Source organism: Mirounga leonina, unplaced genomic scaffold, assembly GCF_011800145.1.
Source record: "Mirounga leonina isolate KUSES-001 unplaced genomic scaffold, KU_Mleo_1.0 Mir_115, whole genome shotgun sequence".
In the NCBI taxonomy this organism is placed as follows: Eukaryota; Metazoa; Chordata; class Mammalia; order Carnivora; family Phocidae; genus Mirounga; species Mirounga leonina.
The window spans coordinates 28,922,229-28,947,552 of NW_023270268.1; the positions used below are offsets into that span (position 1 = coordinate 28,922,229).

At 36.4% G+C, this 25,324-nt stretch overlaps 1 protein-coding gene across 1 annotated transcript in view; it reads right to left on the bottom strand.

The window, feature by feature from the left end:
- ACAD11 (acyl-CoA dehydrogenase family member 11) overlaps positions 1-25,324 on the bottom strand; it is a 101,265-nt gene that overhangs the window by 5,389 nt on the left and 70,552 nt on the right. The window contains exons 15-18 of the mRNA XM_034994739.1: positions 20,842-20,908; positions 19,924-20,009; positions 17,323-17,394; positions 16,280-16,434 (exon numbers count right to left, since the gene is read on the bottom strand). Coding sequence (XP_034850630.1) covers positions 16,280-16,434; positions 17,323-17,394; positions 19,924-20,009; positions 20,842-20,908 — 380 coding nt within the window. The remainder of the gene's footprint in view (positions 1-16,279; positions 16,435-17,322; positions 17,395-19,923; positions 20,010-20,841; positions 20,909-25,324) is intronic.

The following is a 25,324-nucleotide window of genomic DNA, read 5'->3' on the forward strand; positions in this document are numbered from 1 at the left end:
GCCATCTATATATTCTCTTTGGTGACATGTCTGTTCACGTCATTTCCCCACTTTTTAAATTGGATTGTTTTCTTGCTGCTGTTTAGAGAGCTCTTTATTAAGGATACAAGTCAATTGTCACATGGGCAATTTGCAAATATCTTCTCCCAGTCTGTAACATTTTCATTTTCTTAATAGTGACTTTCAAAGAACAAATGTGATTAAATTTAATGATATCCAATTTGTCAACTTTTTCTCTTATGGGTTATGCTTTTGGTGCATGTCTTAAGAACATTTTGCCTAATCTTGTCACAAAGATATATCCCTATTTTTTTTTTCCCAAAAGTTTTATAGCTTTACCTTTTACATTTAGATCTATGATTTATTTGGAGTTAAATTTTGTGTGAGGTGTGAGGTTTAGGACAAGGTTCATTTTTTTTTTTTTTTTTTTTGCCTATGAACGTCCAACTATTCCAACACCATTTAATATAAAGATTAATCTTTCCCCATTGAACTGGCTTTGTACCTATATAAAAAATTGTTTGACTCATTTTTATGAGTCTATTTCTGGACTCTGTTCTGTTCCAAAGACCTGTGTCTCTCCTTTTGCTAATACCACACAGTCTTCAGATTAGGTAGTGATCTGCCTCCAACTTTCTTCTTCTTCAAATTGTTTTTGTTATTTTAGTTTCTTTGCATTTCACATAATTTTTAGGACAGGTTGCCTATATCCACAAAAATGTCCTGCCAGGATTCAGACTGGTATTACATTAAATCTGTAGAAGAATTTGAGGACAGCTGACATCTTTACTATTAGTCTAACAGTCCACAAACACAGTATTTATATTTATTTAGGTTTCCTTTGATTTATAAATTCTAAAATTTTTAGCATTTGGATACTACATGTTTGTTAGATTTGTGCCTTTTTAAAAGTGTATTATAAATAGCATTTTTAAAATTTCAGTTTCCAATTGTTCATTGCTTGTATATAGACAAAAAATTGATTTTGTGTGTTGATCTTGTATCCCATGACTTTGCTAAAGCTCTATTATTTCTGGGAAGGTTGTTTTGTTTGGTAGATTCCTAAGGATTTTCTAACAATCATGTTGTCTGTGAATATGGACAGTTTTACCTCTTTTTTTCCCCCAACTATATGTACTTTCTTTTTCTTGACTCACTGCATTGGCTAGGACTTCCTCTATGATGATAAATAGGAGTGGTTAGAGTAAACATCCTTGCTTTGTCCCTAATCTTGGGGGAAAAGCATTTAGTTTTTCATCATAAGCATGTTAGCTGTAGAATTTTTTAGATGCTCCGCATTGGGTTGAATAAATTCCTTTCCATTCCTAGTTTGCTGAGAGTTTTCATTAGGAATACATACTGAATTTTGTCAAGTGCTTCTCTGGATCAACTGACATGATCATGTACTTTTTCTTTTTCAGGCTAATATAGCAGATTACAATAATTACTTTTCTTAGTAATTGATTTTTGAATATGAATGAGCCTTGCATTCCTGGGATAAATCTTACTTGGTTGTGGTATAATATTCTTTTTATATATTGCTGGATTTTATTTCCTAATAGGTTTTTGCATCTATATTGGTCTAGTTTGTTCTTATCTGGTTTTGGATTAGGGCAATTCTGGCCTCATAAAATGAGTTGGCAAGCATTTCCTCTATTTCTACTTGGTGGAAGAGATTGCATAGAATTGGTGTTATTTCTTCTTTAATTATTTAGTAACATTTACCAGTGATACCATCTGGGCCCAGTCATTTCTTACTTCAGGAGCTTTTAAACTATGAATTCAACTTCTTTAATAGTTGTAGAATACTCTGTTTCACCTTCAGTGAGTTTTGGTAGTTTATGAATCTTGACAAATTTGTCCATTTCATCTAAGTTGTTAAATTTATATGCTCTGCACACATGCCTGAATGTGTGGGTTCCAAGGCCCACATTTGGAGTCAGGGAGCCTCCACTTCAGCTCCAAGACCCATTCCCCAATCCAGCTTTTCCCAGAGAGTTCTGCAGTGTAGCTTATAGGTGCCTACATAGATTAATAATGTTGTTACTTCCAGTGACTTCTACTTCCAGAAAGATGAAATAGATGCACCTTTCCCTATTCCTCTTGCTGAATACAACTAAAAACCTGGGCATTATTTATAAAACAAACATTGGAAGACTCTGATAGGTAAAGAGAAGGAAGCAGACTGGCTAAGCTAAAAGAACAACATGGTAGTGAGTTCCCTGGGTTTTCTTTTTCTCTAATACATCCCAGAGTTGGAGCTGAAAAAGTTAACAAACTGAAAATGCCTGTGAGCACAGACATAAATTTTTGAAAAATACCCCCAATAAAAGTCTATTCTATTTAGCTGAGGGTTTGGGTAGGGGCAGCCTAGCAAAACAGAAAACTTTTAAAAGTCACCAATCACAAGGAAAGAGACCAAGAGAGGAAGAAAGGAACAGACAAGAACTACAAAAACAACCAGAAAACAATTAGCAAAATGGCAATAAGAACATATCAGTAAATATTTTAAATGTAAATGGTCTAAATGCTCTAATCAATCACAGCATAGGGTGATGGAATGGAAAAAAAAACCAAAACCAAACCAAAACAAAAAAGAAGACCCATCTATATGCTGCCTACAAGAGACTCACTTCAGACCTAAAGACACATACAGACTGAAAGTGAAATGATGGAAAAAGATATTATCTGTGAATGGAAGTCAAAAAAAAAAAAAAAAGCTGTGTAGCAATAATTAGACAAAATAGACTTTAAAACAAAAACTGGGGGTGCCTGGGTGGCTCAGTCGGTTGGGTGTCTGCCTTCGGCTCAGGTCATGATCTCAGAGTCCTGGGATTGAGCCCTGGGTCAGGCTTCCTGCTCAGTGGGCAGTGTGCTTCTCTCTCTCCCTCTGCCCCTCCCCCTTCTCTTGCACTCTCTCTCTCTCAAATAAATAAATAAATAAAATCTTTAAAAAAATGAAAATAAAAAAAATAAACTGTTGGGCCACCTGGCTGGCTCAGTCCTTTGAGCATGTGACTCTCAGGGTTGTGAGTTTAAACCCTACATTGAGCATGGAGCCTACTTAAAAACAACAACAAACCATAACAAGAGATGAAGGGCATTATATAATGATAAAGGGATCAACTGAACAAGAGGATAGAACAGATGTAAATATCTATGCACCCAACATTGCAGCACCTAAATATATAGAGCAAATATTAACAGACATAAAAAGAGAAACTGACAATAATACAATAATAGTAGGAGACTTTAGCACTCCACTTACATCAATGGATAGATCATTGAGGCAGAAAGTCAACAAAAAAACAGTGTCTTTGAATGACACATTAGACTAAATGGACCTAACAATACACAGGGAACATTCCATCCAAAAACAACAGAATATATATTCTTTTCAAGTACACATGGAACATTCTCCAGGATAGATCACATTAGGCCACAAAATAAGTCCTGTTAGATTTAGGAAAATTTAAATCATATCAAGCATCTTTTCTAAGCACAGTGGTATGAAACTAGAAATCAATTACAACAACAACAACAAAAAGGAAAAAACACAAACATGTAAAGGCTAAACAACAAGCTACTAAACAACCAATGAATTAAAGATATCAAAGAGGAAGTTAAAAAATACATGGAGACAAATGAAAATGAAAACACAATGATTCAAAGTCTATGGAGTGCAGTAAAAGCAGTTCTAAGAGGAAAATTTATAGTAATATAGATCTAGAAACAAGAAAAATCTCAAACAATCTAATCTTACACCTAAAGTAACTATGAAAAGAACAAATAAAGCCCTAAGTTAGTGGAAGTTAGGAGATAATAAAGATCAGAACAGAAATAAAATTGATAAACCATTAGCCAGACTCCTCAAGAAAAAAAACAGAGAAAACCCAAATAGGAAAGAGAAGGAAAAGTTGACACCACAGAAATAAAAAGAATTAGAAGAGACTGCTATGAACAATTATATGCCAACAAAATGGACATCCTATAAATGGATAAATTCCTAGAAACATACAATCTTCCAAAAATGAATCAGGAAGAATGGTTACTGGTAATGAAAGGATTCAATAATAAAAAAATTCTCAACAAACAAGAGTCCAGGACTAGATGGCTTCACAATTCTACCAAACATTTAAAGAACAGTTAATACCTATTCTCAAACTATTCCAAAGAATGAAAGAGGAAGGAAAGCTTCCAAATTCTTCCTACAACACCAGCATTATGCTGAAACCAAAACCAGATAGACACTACAAAACAAAACTACAGGCCAATATCCCTGATGAACATAGATGCAAAAATCCTCAACACTACATTCAACAATACAATAAAGGATCATCAACCACAATCAAGTGGGATTTATTTTGGGGATGCCACTATGATTCAATATCTGCAAATCAATCAATAGGTATACCACATTAACAAAATGAAGGATAAAAATCATATGATTATCTCAATAGATGCAGAAAGAGCATTTGACACAATTCAACCTCTGTTCATGATAAAAACTCTCAACAATGTGGGTATAGTGGGAACATACCTCAATATAATAAAGGCCATATATGACAACTCCACAGCTATCATACTCAATGGTGAAAAACTGACAGCTTTTCCCCTAAGATTGAGAATAAGACAAGGATGTTCACTCTCACCGATTTTATTGAATATAGTAAATTAATACCCATCCTTCTCAACCTAGTCCAAAAGGTACAAGAGGAAGGAAAACTTACAAATTCATTCCATTGGGCAGTATCATCCTGGTACCAAAACCAGATAAAGACACCACAAAAAAAAGAGAACTACAGGCCAATATTTCCAATGGATATAGATGCAAAAATCCTCAACAAAATAGCAAACAGAACCCAACAGTACATTTAAAAAATCATTCACCATAATCAAGTGGGATTTATTCCCAGGATGCAAGGGTGATTCAATATTTGCAAAACAATCAATGTGATACATCACATCAATGAGAAAAGATAAAAACTGTCTGATCATTTCCATAGATGCAGAAAAAGCATTTGACAAAGTACACATCTGTTCGTGATAAAAACCCTCTGCAAGGTAGCCTCATCAAAGAAAACTGAAATCTCAGCAAAGAAGTAGAAGATATAAAGAAAAACCAATTAGATATTTTAAGCTGAAAAATGAAATAGTTTTTTTTAAAGATTTTTATTTATTTATTTGACAGAGAAAGAGGCAGTGAGAGAGGGAACACAAGCAGGGGGAGTGGGAGAGGGAGAAGCAGGCTTCCTGCAGAGCAGGGAGCCCGACACGGGACTTGATCCCAGGACTCTGGGATCATGACCTGGGCCGAAGGCAGACACCCAACGACTGAGCCACGCAGGTGCCCTGAATTAATTTTTTTAAAGATTTATTTTAGAGAGCGCGAGACAGTGAGCCGGGGAGGTGGGGGAGGGGCAGAGGGAGAAGCAGACCCCTTGCTGAGCAGGGAGCCAGACCTAGGGCTGGATCCCAGGACCCTGGGACCTGAGCTGAAGGCAGATGCTTAACTGACTGAGCCACCCAGGCACCCCTGAAAAATGTAATAATTTAAACAAAAAGCTCAGTGGATGGACTCAACAGCAGAATAGTAGGGACAGAGGAACAAATCGGTGAACTGAAAGATAGGACAAGAGAAATTGTCAAATCTGAACCACAGAGAAAATAGACTGAAAAATATTTTTGAAAGAATACCATCTTAGGGACCTGTGAACTAAAACAAAAAATCTCACATTCATGTCATCAGAGTCCAAGAAGTAGAGAAAGAGGGAAAGACTGAAAAAATACTCAAAGAAATAGTGGTGAAAACTTCCCAAATGTGGCAAGAGATAAAACCTACAGACTTAAGAGGCTGAGTGAATGCAGAGCAGGATAAACTGAAGAAATTCATGACAAGACACATCACAATTAAACTTCTAAAAAATGACACAACTGTAAATGCAGCCAGAAGAATGACACCTCACCTAGAGGGGAAATGTGTATGTGGGAAAGAAGAGAGTGCTATGATATATTTCAAGTACTAAAAGAAATGTCAGCACAGGATCATATACCCAATGAAGATATACATCAGGAATGAAGGAGAAATCAAGATGTTCTCAAATAAAGAAAAACAAAAAATTTGTTACCTATAGATTCTTAAAGAATGGCTAAAGGAATTTCCCTAAACAGAAAAGATAAAAAAGGAACCTTAGGAAATCAGGAAGAAAGAATGAACATAGTATGAAAATATATAGCTAAATACAATTGGTTTTTCTTTGCTTCTTGAAGCAAATTTAACTGTTTAACAGTTAAAGCAAAAACTGTAACACTGTGATGTCATTCTAAATTTATGTGGAAGAAATATTTAAGACAATTATAAATGAAGGTTAAAGGGATTTAAATTAAGGGAGGTAAAGTTTCTATACTTCACTCAAACTGGTAAAATGAGGACACCAGTAGACTGATAAAATATATGCACTTATACAAATATGTATATATTTCTATAATGTCATACCTAGACCAACCACTAAAAGAGCTATACAAAAAGGTACACTCAGAAACACTGTAGATGAATCAAAATGGAATTCTAAAAATGTTAAATTAATCTAAAGGAATGCAGGAAAAAGAAAACAAATGAAAAACAGAGAACACAAAACAAAAAATTAAATGGCACACTTAAGCCATAACATGAATTATTACAAAGACTGATAGAGTGGATTAAAAAACATGACACACCTAAGTGCCAACTAGAAGAAATTCACTTCAAATATGTTATAAGCAAGTTGAAAACAAAACAAAATAAATAAAAAATATGTAATATAAAAAAATATGTAATATGCAAACATAATCAAATGAAAGCAGGACTAGCTATATTACTCTCAGATGAAGCAGACATCTGAACAAAGAAAATTACCAAAGACAGAGAGGGTCATTATACAATGATAAAAGGGTAAATCCATCAAGAAGTAGCAATCCTAAGTGTGTATGTATCAAACAATGGAACTGCTGAATATGTATAACAAGAACTGATAGAAATGAAAGGAGCAGTAAACAAATCCACAATTCTAGCTGGAGACTTCAATACCCCTCTCCCAACTACTGATAGAACAACTAGACAGAAAATCAGCAAGAATATAGAGGAATTCAACACCACCATCAAGCAACAGGATCTAATAGACATTTATAGAACATTCCACCCAACAACAGAATACACATTTTTTTCAAGTGTCCTCAAACATATAGTAGGATAAACCATATCCTGAGCCATAAAACAAATCTCAACAAATTTGTAAGAAATGAAATAATACAGTTTCTTCTGTAACCACAATGGGATCAAACTAGAAATTAAGAACAGAGTAACAGGAAAATCTCCAAACACTTGGAAACTAAGTAACACACCTCTTAAATAATTCATGTGTCAAAGAAGAATCTCAAAGGAAATTGAAAAATACACTGAGCTGAATTAACATGAAAACACAATATATCACAATTTGTGGGACACAGGTAAAGCAGTACTGAGAGGGAAATTTATAGCACTAAAAAACACACATTAGAAAAGAGGAAAAGTCTCAAATCAGTAATCCATGCTACCATTTCAAGAACCGAAATAAATACAAAGAAAGCAAAAGGGAGTATATAATAAAGAGCAGAAATCAATAAAATCAAAAAAAGAGAAAAATCAATGAAACAAATATCTTGTTAATATTAAGCCCTAATATAACAATTATATTTTATTGTTTTGTAAATTAATAGTTAATATATTTTATATTCTTTGAAAAGATCGGTAAAAGCAACAGACCTCTAGCAAGACTAACAAAGGAAAAAGTAGGCACAAATTACTAATGTCAAGAATGAAACGGGATATATCACTAAAGACCCTGCAGACATCAATAGAGTAACAGAAGATTATTGTGAACATCTCTAAACAATAAATGTGACAGCTTAGATAAAATGGACCACTTCCTCAAAAGATACAACCACAACTTAACCAATATAAAATAGATAAGTTGAATAGCCCTGTAACTATTAAGGAAATTAATCTTTAAAAAACTACCCCGGGGCGCCTGGGTGGCTCAATTGTTAAGCGTCTGCCTTTGGTTCAGGTCATGGTCCCAGGGTCCTGGGATCGAGCCCTGCATCGGGTTCCTCGCTCTGTGGGAAGACTGCTTCTCCCTCTCCCACTCCCCCTGCTTGTGTTCCCACTTTCACTGTATCTACCTCTGTCAAATGAATAAATAAAATCTTAAAACAAAACAAAACAAAAAAAACTACCCCTCCAGCCCCAAATCTCCAGGCCTAAATAGTTTCATTAGAGATTCTACTAAATGTTTAAAGAGTAATTAATACCATTCTAGACAATCTCTCTCAAAAAGTAAAAGATATGGGAATACTTCCCACATCCTTTTGTAAAGACAATACTATCCTAATATCAAAAGCAGATAAAGACAGTACAAAAAACAAAAACAAAAACTACTGACAAACATCCTTCATGAATCCACATGCAAAAATCCTTAACAAAACATTAGCAAGTAGAACTCAGCAAAATATAAAAAAGAATTACACACCATGACAAAGTAGGGTTTATTTCAAGGATGCAAAGCTGGTTCAGTATTTGAAAATCAATCAATGTACTCTACCATATTAACAAGGCTAAAGAAGAAAAATCGCATGGTTGTATAAATCAATGCAGAAAAATTATTTGACAAAATTCAATTCATTCATGATAAAAGATAAAACTTCTCAGAAAACTAATTATAGAGGGAAACTCGACAAAGAATATCTAAAAAACCTACAGCTAACATTATATTTAATGTTCCTCTAAGACTGAGAACAAGTAAGGATAATTCACTCTCTTTCTTATTCAATATAGTGCTGGAGGTTTTAGCTAGTGCAATGAGGCAAGAAAAGGAAACAAAATATATATGTATCTGAAAAGAAGAAATAAGACTTTCTCTTATTTACAGATAACATCATGGTCTACAAAAAAACCCGATCTACAAAACTAAGTGAGTTCAGGAGGGTCGCTGAATACAAGATAAACATACAAAAATCAATTATATTTATATATAGTTATATATTATATATACTTATACATATATTTATATATACTAGTAATGAACACATGGAGACTGAAATTAAATGCACAATATCATTTATAATCACTTCAAAAACTAAAATACTTAGGTGTAAATATAACAAAACACACATAGGATTTGTATGCTGAAAGCTGCACATAGACAGTAACAGAAATCAAAGAAAAGCTAAATGAGTGGAGAGACATACTGTGTTCACAGATTAGATGACACAACATAATAAAGATGTCAGTTCTTCCTAAACTGATATATAGGTTTAACACAATTCCTATCAAAATCCCAGGAGGATTTTTTTTTGAAGATAAGATTATCCTAAAATTTATATGGAAAGGCAAAGGAACTAGAATAGCTGAAATAATTTTGAAAGAGAATAAAGTGAGATGAATCAGTCATCCTGATTTCAAGACTGATTGATAACTATAGTAATCAAGACTGTGTGGTATTGGCAGAGGGGAAGACATAGATAAAAGGACAGATCAGAGAACCTGGAAACAGACCCACACAAATATGCCTGACTGATTTTTGAGAAAGGTGTGAAAACAATTCAGTTAAGGAAGGATAGCCTTTTCAACAAATGGTGTTGGAGCATGTGAACATCCATAGGCAAAGAAATATACAAAAATTAACTCAAAATAGATTGCAGATTCAAATGTAAAACTTTTAGAGAAAAATTATAGGAGAAAATCTTCAGGCTCTAGGGCTAGGCAAAGTGTTCCCAGACTTGAGACTAAAAACACAATCCATAAAAGGAAAACTGACAAATTAGAGCTCCTCAGGATGAAACACTTTTGGTCTGTGAAAGACCCTGTTAAGGAGATAAAAAGATAAGCTACAGAGAGGGAGAAAATATTTGCAAGTCAACATTGGCAAAGGACATTATCTAGAATATATGAAGAACTTTCCAAACTCAACAGTTAAAAAATAACACACACACGCAAAATTCGGGTAGAACATGGGCATAAGATGTGAACCAAAGGATATAAGACGGCAAATAAGCACATGAAAAGATGTTCAACATGACTAGCCATTAGGAAAATATAAATTAAAACCACAATGAGATATCACTATAAATCTATTGGATGGCTTAAAAAAAAACAAAAACAAAAACAAAAAAACCAGGGCGCCTGGGTGGCTCAGTCGTTAAGCGTCTGCCTTCGGCTCAGGTCATGATCCCAGGGTCCTGGGATCGAGTCCCGCATCGGGCTCCCTGCTTGGCGGGAAGCCTGCTTCTCCCTCTCCCACTCCCCCGCTTGTGTTCCTGCTCTCGCTATCTCTCTGTCAAATAAATAAATAAAATCTTTAAAAAAAAAAAAAAAAACAACAAAAAAACCAAACAGTGACAACACCATATGCTGGTGGGGATGTGGAGAAAGTGAATCATTCATACACAGCTGGTGAAAATGAAAAACAGTTTAGCTACTCTGGAAAAGAGTTTGGTGATTTCTTTAAAAACTGAACAAGCTACTCCCATATGACCAGCATTCTTGGGCATTAATCCCACAGAAATAAAGACATGTTCACACAAAAACCTGTATGTGAATATTTATAGGATCTCTATTTGTAACATCCACAGACAGGAAACAACCCAGATATCCCTCATCAGGTAAACAGTTAAACTGTGATAATCCATACCAAGGAATACTACCCAGTAATAAAAAAGGAACCAACTACTGATACACATAACCTGGATGAATCTCCAAAGAATTACACTGAGTGCAAAACACCAACCCCAAAAGTTTATATATTGTATGATTCAATTCTTGAGATGATAAAATTCAAAAATGAAGAACAGATTAAAGGTTGCCAGGGGTTAATAAGGAGGTGATGAGAATGAGGAAGGGGGTGTTGCCATTAAAGGACAAGATGAGGGATCCTTGTGGCAATGAAAATGTTCTATATCTTGAATATATCAGTGACAATATCCTGGTTCTGATGTTGTACTGTAGTTTGGCAAGATGTTACCATTGGGAGAAACTTAGGAAAGGGTATAAGGAATCTCTCTGTATTACTTTTTACATCTGCATGTGAATCTACAATGATTTCAAAATAAAATTTTTAATTTAAAAAATTGGTACTTGCTTCTTAATTGTCTTAGTGAGTTTTCTCTATTGGTCAGAACTTGGAAGAGAAGTGGGGAGGTAAGTGGAGAATATAGAGACCAAACCTTATCATAAATCCCACAAGCAACCAAACTTCAGGATTCAGCAGTGAAACTCAGGAAACAATGACAGATGCTTCTGGTTGGCCATAAAGGGTTTGTTGTTGTTGTTGTTCCCATTCCTAGTCACAGAACTGTTGTTTACGTGGAGAACAGTATTTGTTAAGTTTGACCAGCAGCCAATTACAGTGCTATTATTTGAGCCACATTAACCTTCCACAGTCATTTTTATGCTTGGTTATATCTGCTCTAGTACCTTTCTTAAAGAGTGGATATTTGATCAGTTTCCCTATAACAGTGACATTCAATATGATAGCTGCTAATAACCACATGTGGCTACTGAGCATTTGAAATATGCCTCGTCTGAATTGAGATGTTTCATAAGTGTGAAATATACACCCAATTTAGAAAAATCAGTCGTTTTTAAAAAAGAATGAAGAATACCTTAATCTTTTTATATTGATTTCATGTTGAAATGATAACATTTTGGATATACTGGGTTAAATAAAATAGATTATAAAAATCGATTTCATCATTTCTTTTATTTTTAAAAAATGTAGCTACTAGAATTTTTTTTATTATTATTTAAAGCCTTTTTTTTTAATGTACAGTTACTAGAAAATTTTAAATTACATTTGTGGCTCAAATTACAGTTGAGTCTATTAGATGACTCTGGAGGTTGAAACAAGGTAACAACTCCAAACAAGCCCCAGCAGTAAATATCTTTTTGATGACTGTAAAGCTAGGTGATTATAACTTCATGAACAGATCACAAATACATTTATTTCTTAGCTTTTGAATAAAGGAAAGTGTTCTCCGTTGGGTCTCTACCAACCCTAGATTTGCTGAAGAGCATTCAGTAGGCAGAAACTGAGTGCTCTAAGGAGTTGCCATATTTATTTTGATACAGACATTATTTTGATACAGAACTTTTTGCTTTAGTGCCTGGAATAATTTAGAAGGCAGCTGGAAAGAGTCTCCAAATTCAGGGAAATGGAATGTTACTTACACAAACTGAAAAAAAAAAAAAAATCTGGCTCAGATTTTTGTTTATGACATGCCTCCACATCTCCTTTGCTTCTGCCAGATCATTTTCTTTGTGCCAAATGCAAGAAGTTTCCAGTGAAGGGAGGCATATTTTTGAAAAGCTCAGGCTTGTTCTGCTTGATACATTAACTTACAAAAAGCAGGTGGGAAATTTCCCTCTAGTACAGTGTTAAAAATATCTGTCATGCAATCAGACAACAAAAAGAAATAAAAGGTATTCAAATTGGCAAAGAAGAAGTCAAACTCTCTCTTTTTGCAGATGACGTGATACTTTATGTGGAAAACCCAAAAGACTCCACCCCCAAATTACTAGAACTCATCCAGCAATTCAGTAATGTGGCAGGATACAAAATCAATGCACAGAAATCAGTTGCTTTCTTATACACTAACAACGCAACTGTAGAAAGAGAAATTAGAGAAACGATTCCATTTACAATAGCACCAAAAACCATAAGATACCTTGGAGTAAACTTAACCAAAGAGGTAAAGAATCTATACTCTAGGAACTACAAAACACTCATGAAAGAAATTGAAGAAGACACAAAAAGATGGAAAAATATTCCATGCTCATAAGATCGGAAGAATAAACATTGTTAAAATGTCTACGCTACCCAGAGCAATCCATACCTTCAATGCCATCCCGATCAAAATTCCAATGACATTTTTCAAAGTGCTGGAACAAATAATCCTAAAATTTGTATGGAATCAGAAAAGACCCTGAATCGCCAAGGAAATGTTGAAAAAGAAAAACAAAGCTGGGGGCATCACGTTGCCCAATTTCAAGCTATATTACAAAGCTGTGATCACCAAGACAGCATGGTACTGGCACAAAAACAGACATATAGACCAATGGAACAGAATAGAGAGCCCAGATATGGACCCTCAACTCTATGGTCAAATAATCTTTGACAAAGCAGGAAAAAACATGCAATGGAAAAAAGACAGTCTCTTCAATAAATGGTGCTGGGAAAATTGGACAGCCACATGCAGAAGAATGAAACTCGACCATTCTCTAACACCATTCACAAAGATAAACTCAAAGTGGATGAAAGACCTCAATGTGAGACAGGAATCCATCAAAACCCTAGAGGAGAACATAGGCAGTAACCTCTTTGACATCGCCCACAGCAACTTCTTTCAAGATACATCTCCAAAAGCTAGCGAAACAAAAGCAAAAATGAACTTTTGGGACTTCATCAAGATAAAAAGCTTCTGCACAGCAAAGGAAACAGTCAACAAAACAAAGAGGCAACCCACAGAATGGGAGAAGATATTTGCAAATGACACTACAGATAAAGGGCTGGTATCCAAGATCTATAAAGAACTTCTCAAACTCAACACCCCAAAAGCAAATAATCAAGTCAAAAAGTGGGCAGAAGAGATGAACAGACACTTCTCTGAAGAAGACATACAAATGGCTAACAGAGACATGAAAAAATGTTCATCATCATTAGCCATCAGGGAAATCCAAATCAAAACCACACTGAGATACCACCTTACACCAGTTAGAATGGCAAAAATGGACAGGGAAAGAAACAACAGACGTTGGAGAGGTTGTGGAGAAAGGGGAACCCTCTTACACTGTTGGTGGGAATGCAAGTTGGTACAGCCACTTTGGAAAACAGTGTGGAGGTGCCTCAAAAATTTAAAAATAGGGCGCCTGGGTGGCTCAGTTGGTTAAGCGACTGCCTTTGGCTCAGGTCATGATCCTGGAGTCCCTGGATCGAGTCCCGCATCGGGCTCCCTGCTCGGCGGGGAGCCTGCTTCTCCCTCTGACCCTCCCCCCTCTCATGTGCTCTCTCTCTCTCATTCTCTCTGTCTCAAATAAATAAATAAAATCTTTAAAAAAAAAATTAAAAATAGAGCTACCCTATGATGCAGAAATTGCACTCCTGGGTATTTACCCCAAAGACACAGATGTAGTGAAAAGAAGAGCCATATGCACCCCAATGTTCATAGCGGCAATGTCTGCAATAGCCGAACTGTGGAAAGAGCCGAGATGCCCTTCAACAGATGAATGGATAAAGAAGATGTGGTCCATATATACAATGGAATATTACTCAGCCATCAGAAAAGATGAATACCCAACTTTTACATCAACATGGATGGGACTGGAGGAGATTATGCTAAGTGAAATAAGTCAAGCAGAGAAAGTCAATTATCATATGGTTTCACTTATTTGTGGAACATAAGGAATAACATGGAGGACATTAGGAGAAGGAAGGGAAAAATGGGGGTGGGGAATTGAAAGGAGAGATGAACCATGAGAGACTATGGACTCTGAGAAACAAACAAGGTTTTAGAGGGGAGGGGGGAGGGGGGATTGGTTAGCCCGGTGATGGGTATTAAGGAGGGCACGTACTGCATGGAGCACTGGGTGTTATATGAAAACAATGGATCGTGGATCACCACATCAAAAACCAATGATGTATTGTATGGTGACTAACATAACATAAAAAAAAAAATGACAAAACAAGAGCGTACCATACATTTTAAACTCAAAAAAAAAAAATATCTGTCATGAAATTTAAGGAGAGTGCTTTTATATGTTCAAGATGTCTGTGTATCAACCTCTCCGTGTCCTCGCTGCATCTTGCTCCAGGGTTTGGTGGCAATCTTGAAAAGAGAAAAGTGTAGGAAGGGAAACTAATGCCACGAGCAACTCTTTAGCTCCTACTCAGAGTAGCATGGAGTTGTATCCACGGTCCCAGAAGTTCACACCTTCTTACTTCCTTCCCATAGTGTCCATCCAACAGCTGAACTCCTTGCCCTCGCCATATACTAAAGGGGTTGCCCACAAATTATTCCTAGGTGTGCGCCATAAAACAGGCTTTATTTTTCTGTAAGAACAATGTTACAACTAAATCACAGATACGCTGAATAATATTTCACAGAAAGCAAACACAGCCTATAGGAATTTAAGGTAAAAATATACTGTGAAATTTTAAAAGATGCTCACAAAGGTACTTTACAAGGGGACCAATGTACTAAAATATCCATGTCCAGCAAACACAAATACAATTTTATCACCCCAAGTTTGACCTAACACTAAAATGTTAGCAATCCTAAGTACTGAGTATTTAAAAACAATTTTTCTTGCCTTCTTAAAAGTTAGAAGGGCTTTTGGGAGATGATTTGAATATCCCACTTAAAAAGTTTTCCAAGGAAGTCAGAATTACAACTTCTTTTCCCTCTTGATAAATATTCTCTAATTTTGGTTATATTGCCCACATGTAACTATATTGTTTATTGTGCTTTGTAAACAACAGACTCCGTAGTACTTAATTTATAGGTGGGAATTCAAAAAATCATGAACAGCCCACCAAATATTGGTCCCATTTCTACTTGCATTTCTCCAGTAACAGGGAACTCGCTTCCTACAGAAGCAGTCCACTCCATTTTTAGATCTCTCTCCTTTCACTGAGTTTTAGGTTATTTTCCTATAGTTCCTCATGTATTACTAATTCCCTTCAGAAAGCCAAAGAACAGGGCGCCTGGGTGGCTCAGATGGTTAAGCGTCTGCCTTCGGCTCAGGTCATGATCCCAGGGTCCTGGGATCGAGTCCCACATCAGGCTCCCTGCTCCGCGGGAGCCTGCTTCTCCCTCTGCCTCTCTGTCTCTCATGAATAAATAAATAAAATCTTAAAAAAAAAAAAAAAAAAAAAGAAAGCCAAAGAACAAGGCAAATCCCTCTTCCTTATGCCAGCCCTCTCATATCCACAGAGTGCTAATGTACTGGGTTCTCTAGAGAACACGAGTCTGAGAAAGTTGAAGGAATTGTCCATACTCTTGGTGCTGTGTTGAAGCACATTAGGAATTAAGCTTACAAAGTTAAAGATCTCTCATCAAACTACATTTAAGTACAGACAAATATACTTTGTGGGAAAAAAGCATCTTACTTATGTAGAGGAGAACTCCCTATGATCAAGTGATGCTGTTTTGTTTCAAGGTCAGTGAGTGCATCAGGCTATAATAAATTCAAATAAGTAATCATCCTTACGTGTGAAAACAGTTTCTTCTTAAAGGCCACCCTTTGTGTTGCCCGTTCACACATTATCTGCAAAGCGCGCTCTGCCACTCCTACTGTTCTCATACAGTGATGAATTCTGCCGGGTCCAAGGCGGCCTTGGGCAATTTCAAATCCCCTACCTTCACCTGTAAGAAAGAAAGGAGAACATGAAAGTGGCCACAGCCCACACTTTGTTATTTACACAAATCTTGAAAAATGATGAGCTGCCCCCTCAATGAGAATGGCATTCCGGTAGGAAAAAAGCTCTATAATAACGTTCATTATTTATGGAACTTCTGATTTCTATGTTTTTTAAACCATCACTGTTAAACATTTTAATCCAATTTAAGAACTGTTTCTTGAGTACCAACTGTGCATATATTTTGTAAGTGCTGCAGTGGTTACAAAGGTAGATAAGACATAGTCCCTACACTGGGAGTTCAGAATCCAGAAGTGGGGACAAGGATGCTAGAGATAAGGGATATGGAGGAGAACAAAGAAAGGCAAAGGAGAGACAGATTGTATCCTGAGGGCCTGGCAGGCAGCAGGGGCTTGTTGAGTGGATGCGGTGAAGAACACAAAACCTTTCTGAAAGAAGTGCCACTCGAGATGTTCTCTGAAGGTTGGGTAGGATTCCAATAAGCAAAAGGATGAAGTCATTCCAGGCATTCAGTATGCCAAGTTATTTAAGCTTCTAATGTGTTTATATATAAAACTTGAATTCAGAAAGTACATTGAGGCTTTCTTAAAACAAGTAGAGGCCTAAAGTCACGTTTTAGGAAAAAGTATGTTGCTCTTGTACATTTTTTGGATTTAGTTGTGTATTCAATTGATGTCATATATAAAACCACATCAAACACTTAAATAAAATATTATACCATGTAAGAAAACCCACCATGAAAAAATGTTCCCTTACAAATGGGGTAAGAGGGAAAAATATCTAAATCAAGATACATTTCCTATCTTTTCCAGATTTAGACCTGAAAATATTTTAGTACACAGTACTGGAGAATCATTTTTCTAACTTATCTCACCTAGTATTAAATTGGTGACAGGAACTCGTACTTGATTAAAATGGATCTCAAAATGTCCTCCATGGAAATTATCTATAAAATAGAAAATATAATTTTAAAGAGCAAAATGAGTTGATCAAAAAAATACTCATATAGGGCGCCTGGGTGGCTCAGTTGGTTAAGCGACTGCCTTCGGCTCAGGTCATGATCCTGGAGTCCCTGGATCGAGTCCCGCATTGGGCTCCCTGCTCGGCAGGGAGTCTGCTTCTCCCTCTGACCCTCCTCCCTCTCATGCTCTCTGTCTCTCATTCTCTCTGTCTCAAATAAATAAATAAAATCTTTAAAAAAAATACTCATATATAATTAATAATTACTCAAAGAAATTACTCGGAAGTAGGACTTAAAAGCCTCATATGTTGGATATTCCTAGGCAAACCCTGAGTTCTGAACCCCTAGGATCCCATAGCCCAGAAAACTCTTCAATGGTTCCACTTAGAAGAGATTTTAGAAATCATTTGATCTAGAGTTTCAAATTCATTTTCTGAAGTTGTAGAGTTACTAAAATGGAAGGTGACTTCACAGATCCAATCAGATTATCTTATTATTATTTTATTATTGCTTCTTCTTTGAGATTTTTAATATATGGGCTTCCATAGAAAATTTTGCTTGGGGGAAAAAAAGGTTCCAACAGTTCAAAAATTGCAAGTGAGTAATGTAATTCAAGTTTCTTATTTTGTCATTGTGTAAATCAATGCCTGAAGATGCAAAGAGCCTCCTGGAAGGGACAGAGCAGGCTGAGCATTCAAGACAAACCAGAGACTGGACCTTGAGGTATGTTTGCTCCCAGTCCAGGCTTGTTCACTACGTGTTTATCTCTTGGAAATGCTGGCATTTCATGGAGACTGGGAACACTTTTGTCTTTACATCACACCGCCTACCCCTCCTCGTGCTCCCGACCCACTCCCCATCAAGGTCTAGAGATAATCTCATGCTAACTCCACACCCTTTTCCTGTCAGAATAGACATTAATAATCAACCTTCTCCACAACTGTTTCTTTTGGCCTTGGGCATGGGAGTTGGAGAGGATGCTGGTGAATTTGTCTCACAGAAAATTCAAACACAGGTTCTGCAATGGAGGTGATTTCCAGGCAACTTAAATTATAAATCCATTTTGGGGGTCTTCAGGCCATTGCTCTGCAACCTAACAAATCCCACTGCACAATTTGCTCTAGTGAGCTTTTCCTCACCATCCTGCAAACTACACTTAATCTGTGGGTGTATTCTATAGCTGCATCCTATGGAAGGTGATGTCAAATGTTCTATAAAAACTCCAAGTCTTACATCTGCTACTTGAACATTTTTATTAGCCATATTCAACAATAAAGAGAAAGCCAGAGTCACCACAGAAGATTACGTGGATCAGGTTCAATAAACTTTTCCAAAGCATTTACCTGCTGACTTGCTATAATATACTGATACTATAATAATTAATATAATTATTAATATAATAATTAATTATAATATAATATATAATATACTTGCTATAATAGTTATTGCTACTGTCTCCTTCCCCTAGCATGTAAGCTTGGTGAGGGAAGAGATCCTAGCCTATTGTGTTCACTAATGTATTCTAAGCACCTAGAACACTGGTCAGCCCTCAATAAATACTTGCTGAGTGAATGACCTGAGCAGCAAGGGAACAATGAACAAGAGCCTGAGGTGGGTGGCAGGAAACAAAAGTATCCTTGCTTTTTAGAAATTCCACCCAAGGGGCACCTGGGTGGCTCAGTTGGTTAAGCGACTGCCTTCGGCTCAGGTCATGATCCTGGAGTCCCGGGATCGAGTCCCATATCGGGCTCCCTGCTCGGCGGGGAGTCTGCTTCTCCCTCTGACCCTCCCCCCTCTCATGTGCTCTCTCTCTCCTCTCATCCTCTCTCTCAAATAAATAAATAAAATCTTTAAAAAAAAAAAAAAAAGAAATTCCACCCAAAGGACAGAAGGAAGGAAAAGTTTTGCATTCAAATCAGTCAAAACTCATTTCTTAGTAATAGCTTTTGTAGTTTGATTGGTTAAGAAAGCTAAACTTAAAGACAAAAATGAATTTTATTGGGGTGCCTGGGTGGCTCAGTCGGTTAAGCGTCCATCTCTTGATTTTGGCTTGGGTCATGATCTTAGGGTCGTGAGATCAAGCCCCTCGTTGGGCTACGCCCTGGGCGTGGAGCCTATTTAAGATTCTCTTTCTCCCCCTCTGTCCCCTACCCCCATTCTTTCTCTCTTACAAAAAAAAAAAAAAAAGAAAAGTGAATTTTATTGTGGATTACTATTTTTCTAAGTCTATTTCATTAATCCATTCTCCTGGATGACAGACGCAGCAGTCTTAGTCACTGTTCCTTGAATACAATCTACCCTTTCCCAAAAGTAAACAAAATGAGGTCCAGTGCTGCATCACTTCTCTTTATTTGCTCTGAGTTCCACTGGCATTTATACTAAGACAGTTGTCAGCACCAAAGGATTTCTAAGAACACATCTTCTACATTATAACGTTATCTGTTCCCTTCAGCCTTACTGCATATTCCAGTCGTCCTGCTTGCTAATGCACGCTCATGTTGGTTGAGTACTTACCCATGTAGCCAAAAACTGACAAAGGTCTTATTATTTCTACTCCAGGTGTGTTGATAGGAACAAGAACCATGCTGTGTTGTTTGTATCTGGTTAAAGAAAAACAGATGTTAGGAAAAGTGTGCTAAGTGGAAAAATAAAACAGATGCTAGGTAGAGTTGCAATTGTCATTTTTTTGTTGTTAGTATGTAATCATGTAAGCAATGATGTCTGGAATGGGAATTGTGTAAAAGACATACATCAAGCAGAGCTGGATGCAGGCTGTGATCTGGACAGTAACAATGATTTGAAATAAAGTTATTTGGCTGAGGCTTCTCATTGCTCAGCAATGGAAACTGGGAACTGATACACAATATCAAATGTTGCAAGACTATATGGCCTTTGATCTATATATCTAATCACTTAATTACTTATAGACAGTCCGAAAATTTTTATATGTTTTATAATCTGATCCAAATAGCTTTGAGGATTCAGCAACACTTTTTAATATATGAAATTCCACAGTGAAGAACATACAGCAACACTTCCTAAAATGTTTCCTAAATATAATCTTATAGTGAAATAACTGTGAAACACAAATGTGACATTAATCTCACATTTTATATTATTATGACTTGTAAGTCCAAATGGTGCATTAAAAAAAAAAATCTTTTTAGACAGGGAAGAAGAGACAGAGGGGTGGGAGAGGCAGAGGGAGAGAAAATCTTAAGCAGGCTCCATGCTCAGTGCAGAGCCCGACACAGGGCTCAGTCTCACAACCCTGAGATCATGACCTGAGTGGAAACCAACAGTTGGACACTTAACTGACTGAGCCACCCAGGCACCCCGACCAAATGGTGCATTGTAAGTAAATTATGTGGGTAGAAAGAAAGAGCAATTCTTATTCCCAAATAGATTTCTCAATCACAATTATTTTATTACCTGGTTGCAGTGGCATTTTTAGTTCTTCCCAAAACAATTGCAATTGTGCACTTTGGATTTCCAGCTCCTAAAACCAGGGGGAAAATGAGCAGAATACATCATAAAAAGAAATTTTTAGTCTGACATTTCACCCTAAAAATTCTAATCCTTCCAAGTTTATCTTGCAAAAAAATAGGAAGAAAACCCTTGATTCATTAGAAAAATGCTTATGTGCAAAACTGTACATCACTGAAGAAAAATGACCAGGCAAAGCCAAGAGTAGACTCCATCAATGAGAGCTGCTGCACAAATATAACCAGAAGTCAAAGACACAAAACAGCTGCAACCCTTAGATAAAGTGACGGGTCTCCCATTCATACTCATTTCAGCATGTTAGAAAGGCTGTGAAATTCTTCTAGCATATTTCCTCTGGTTTAGATCTCCTATTTTCTGACATATGAACAACAAAGTATTACAACTTATATGGTATTAACTACCCAGCCAGTGGCTGAGAAAGACCTCATTTCTCCCACCATGGAGCTGGGTGAAGGTGAGTTGGTCTGAGGATCTCAGTACCTATACTGACTATACCATTTGGTCAAGACATACTAAGGAGCAGCTGAGGGTTATTTACTTGGAGTTGTCCACATATATAAGGCTCTGATTCCACCGTCAGTAAGCCTAGGTTCTCATTTTTTTATTAAAGGTCGGGAATTTGAAATATAAAGTTCTTTCCATTTTAATGCAAACTTTTATTTTATTACAGTTCAGAGCTCTATGGCAATTCCCTAAAGGGGCCTTCTTACAAAAACTACATTTCTTTCTCACCTGTTAAGTCTAAGCATCTGGTCCCTCAGGGAAACTACCATTTAACTGGCTTTCTAATTACAAGGCCACACACCATAGGGTCAGACTAAGTTAAACACATCCGTACAAAGCCTTTAAACAAATTATCAGATTCTTTTTTCTAACTTCTTATAAAAAAATGGTTTCAAGAGATCTGAAATCATATGAACATTCAATAAGAACTATTGGGAATTATGTCAAATACAGCAGTGCCCCCTTATCCACAAGAGATATGTTCCAAGAACCCCAAATAGATGCCTTAGACTGTGACTGGGTCAACCCCTATATATACTGCTTTTACCTATACATACACACCTATGATAAAGTTTAATTTATAACTTAGACATAGTAAGAATTAACAACTAATAAAATAGAACAATTATAACAATATACTGTAATAAAAGGTTGTGAATGTTTTGATTAGGCAAGAAATAGAGACCAAGGCAAACAGAGATAAAGAAACAGAAGGATAAAAGTCAAGAGTAAAGTTAGAGAGAAGGGTTTATACTTTAAACCCCAGGACTCACATTTGAAATTTTAAAATTCCTTACAGTTGAATCTCTGGCTCTATAGAATAAATAAATGAAACAGAATGTACAGTCATAACTGTACTCTTGTATTTTTGGTCTATCTGAGGAGATACTAAATAAGCAGAAAACCATACAGTAGAAACCAATCTAGAATTTGCTAGAGCTCAGAATGGAAACCAAATTGGTAGCTTGCTTATTTATTTATTTAATCTATTTATTTATTTAGAGAGCATGCACATGAGCAGGGGGAGAGGCAGAGGAAGAGGGAGAGAAAAAATCCCAAGCAGGCATTGCACTGAGTGAGGAGCCTGACTCAGGGCTCAATCCCACGACCCTGAGATCATGATCTGAGTTGAAATCAAGAGTCGGATGCTCAACCAACTGAACAACCCAGGCGCCCCTTGGTAGATTTTCTAAAACCAACTTGGAGAGATTCAAGAGTGCAGAAATTTGTTTGTCCTCCATTACTCCTGAGATTCCACTGAAATAAATATATAAAAGTATAACGAAGGCACAGCCATAACAGAAAAGGAAGCAGAGAAGGTGAGGCATAGGATTGGGGATGTTGGTGGTCACCAACAGATGAAAGATTTTAATAAATATCTAGGAAGCAGATGAGGCAAGCTGATCAGTGAAATGGGCAGAGAAGTCAGAGTCTTGAAAATGATGTAAAAAACTGCAAAGGAAGAGGGTTCTGGTCCCAGAGTCAGAAGGTATGACTGAGAAGCAAGGCTACCAAAGGTGAATTAATTCAAGATTTATAGGTGGGCAGATGTACCAGGTGGCCCTCCCATAGGCAGGTATGTGACACATAGCCTGAAAAAGAGAAGTATGTAGCATGTTACAAAAAAACTGAATAAAATTATTCTGAGACTTGGAGCCTGTAGCTTGAAAACTAGCTTCCCATCAGTGACTCTAAACTGAGTCCCAGTCCTCCTCCACCAAAAGTTTCTTTATATAATTCCCACCTAGGAGAGAAACATGGCTGGAAAAGAGCTCTGTGAAAAACTGCACCATCTACCCTAGCTTTTCTCTTTAAGTATGCCCAGAAAACCAAGGATCTGTTGTATGTGAAGAGAACCTGCAGCATTAAAGAGAATGACCAAAATAAATAAACTGTAAAACTGACCATAGAGGAACAAAATAAAACAAGAAACAGAGAGAACCTAAACAAAACAAAACAAAATGAGTCAAACCAAACAACAAAAACTCTAGTTGATGTAATTGGAGAGATTCAAGTGTTTTGCAGCCATAAAACCAGAAAAGGATGTTATGAAACAGGAACAAACAGAGAACAAGAAAATAAAAACTCTTAGGGATTAACATATGACTGCTAAGCATAAAGTTCAATAGAAGCACTAAAAATCAAATCAAGAAAATTTCCCATGAGCAGAGGAAAAAGTCAGAGGCCAAAAACAGGAGAGCAAAGATAAGAGACACTTAGAGCAAAAATATGAAGCCTAAGATCACAGTAAAAGAGGTCTAATAAAAAGAGAAAATAGTCCAAAAAAGGAGAGAAAAATAAAGGGAAGAATTTATTAAAGAAACTTGAAAGTTCTCTAAAACTGGAAAAAAAAAAAAAGTCTTTAGATTAAAAGGGCCATTGACTGACAAGAAGAATCTATCTCTAGATACATGCTTGTGACATTTCGAAACATCAACAATAAAGAGAAAATCTTAAAGGGTTTCAAAAAGAAAAAAAAAACAAGCCATCTCTAAAGGAATGAGGATTAGACTTGTATCAGATTTCTCATCAGCAACAAGGGATGCTAGATGAAGAGTTCAATCTAGAATTCTATACCCATCCATAGTATCAATCTCTGTGATGGCAAAATAAATACCTACCTATTCAGACACACAAGATCTCAGATAATTTTATTTACTTACGCATTTCTTCTTAAAAAGTTAGGAATGTACTCAAGCAAAATAAGAAAGTAAATTAAAAAAGGAAGGCATAGGGTCCAAAAGATGGTCGATCTCAGGGAAGAAAATATATGGAAATCCCAGGATAATTGTACTGAAGTATGCCTAAAAGATAATCAGTCCAGACTGGAATAGGAAGAATAAAGACTCTAAGAGAAAGGTTTCCAGAAAAGGGAAAATTCAGTATGATTACAGGTAAAACTTAAAGGCACATGTGTATATATGTAAGGGGGAGGAGATATAATATGATAGAAGTAAATCATGCAATGAAAGAAAAATGGCAATTAGAAACTCCAGGAAAATAATTTTTAAATATACAAGTGAACCATGATCCAAATATAAAACCAACTAAAATATGGCATGAATTTAAGTAATACATACAGCATAAGAAAAGCTATTCTAATTGACTTTGATGCTAGAAACACTCTTCTTGAAATCTAACCTACTATTTAGACCACCACTGAACAATATTTACACAGTCCTATAAAGCAAGTGCTTTGTGTTGGTTTTCAATGTTTTGAGTCATCCTGTGGTCAATTATGATTTTGCAAAACAGAACGTAAATGTTAGTAATCCTGACAATGTAAAAGTAGAAGCTGTTGCTGACATAAGGTATGATATGGAAGGGAGGATAAAAGGTAGAGAACGGGTAAGAGTACTCGTATTCTTATGTTATAAAATGGATCTTTTTTTTTTTTTAAAGATTTTATTTATTTATTTGAGACAGAATGAGAGAGACAGAGAGCACATGAGAGGGGGGAGGGTCAGAGGGAGAAGCAGGCTCCCTGCCAAGCAGGGAGCCCGATGCGGGGCTCGATCCAGGGACTCCAGGATCATGACCTGAGCTGAAGGCAGTCGCTTAACCAACTGAGCCACCCAGGCGCCCATAAAATGGATCTTGAAGAGATCCTGTCAAATGAGGATGTAGAGGACAGATTTAGGATGATTTCAGTCTAAAAAGTCATCAATCGAAAATTTAAAATAATATCTAATTAGGAAAGGGCAGAGAGTTATAGTACAAATGAGTGAAAACATTATTCAAATTGGGGGGGTCAATGGATGAACAAGCGAATAAATTGGGAGAGAGAAAAAAAGCATTTTGTCTAAAATTAGAGCAGAAACCAGAGAACTAAAAATAGAAAATTAACGTTAGAGTTTTCTCTAGGGTATGACACTGGGGTGTGGAGGGATGGGAAACAGCATAC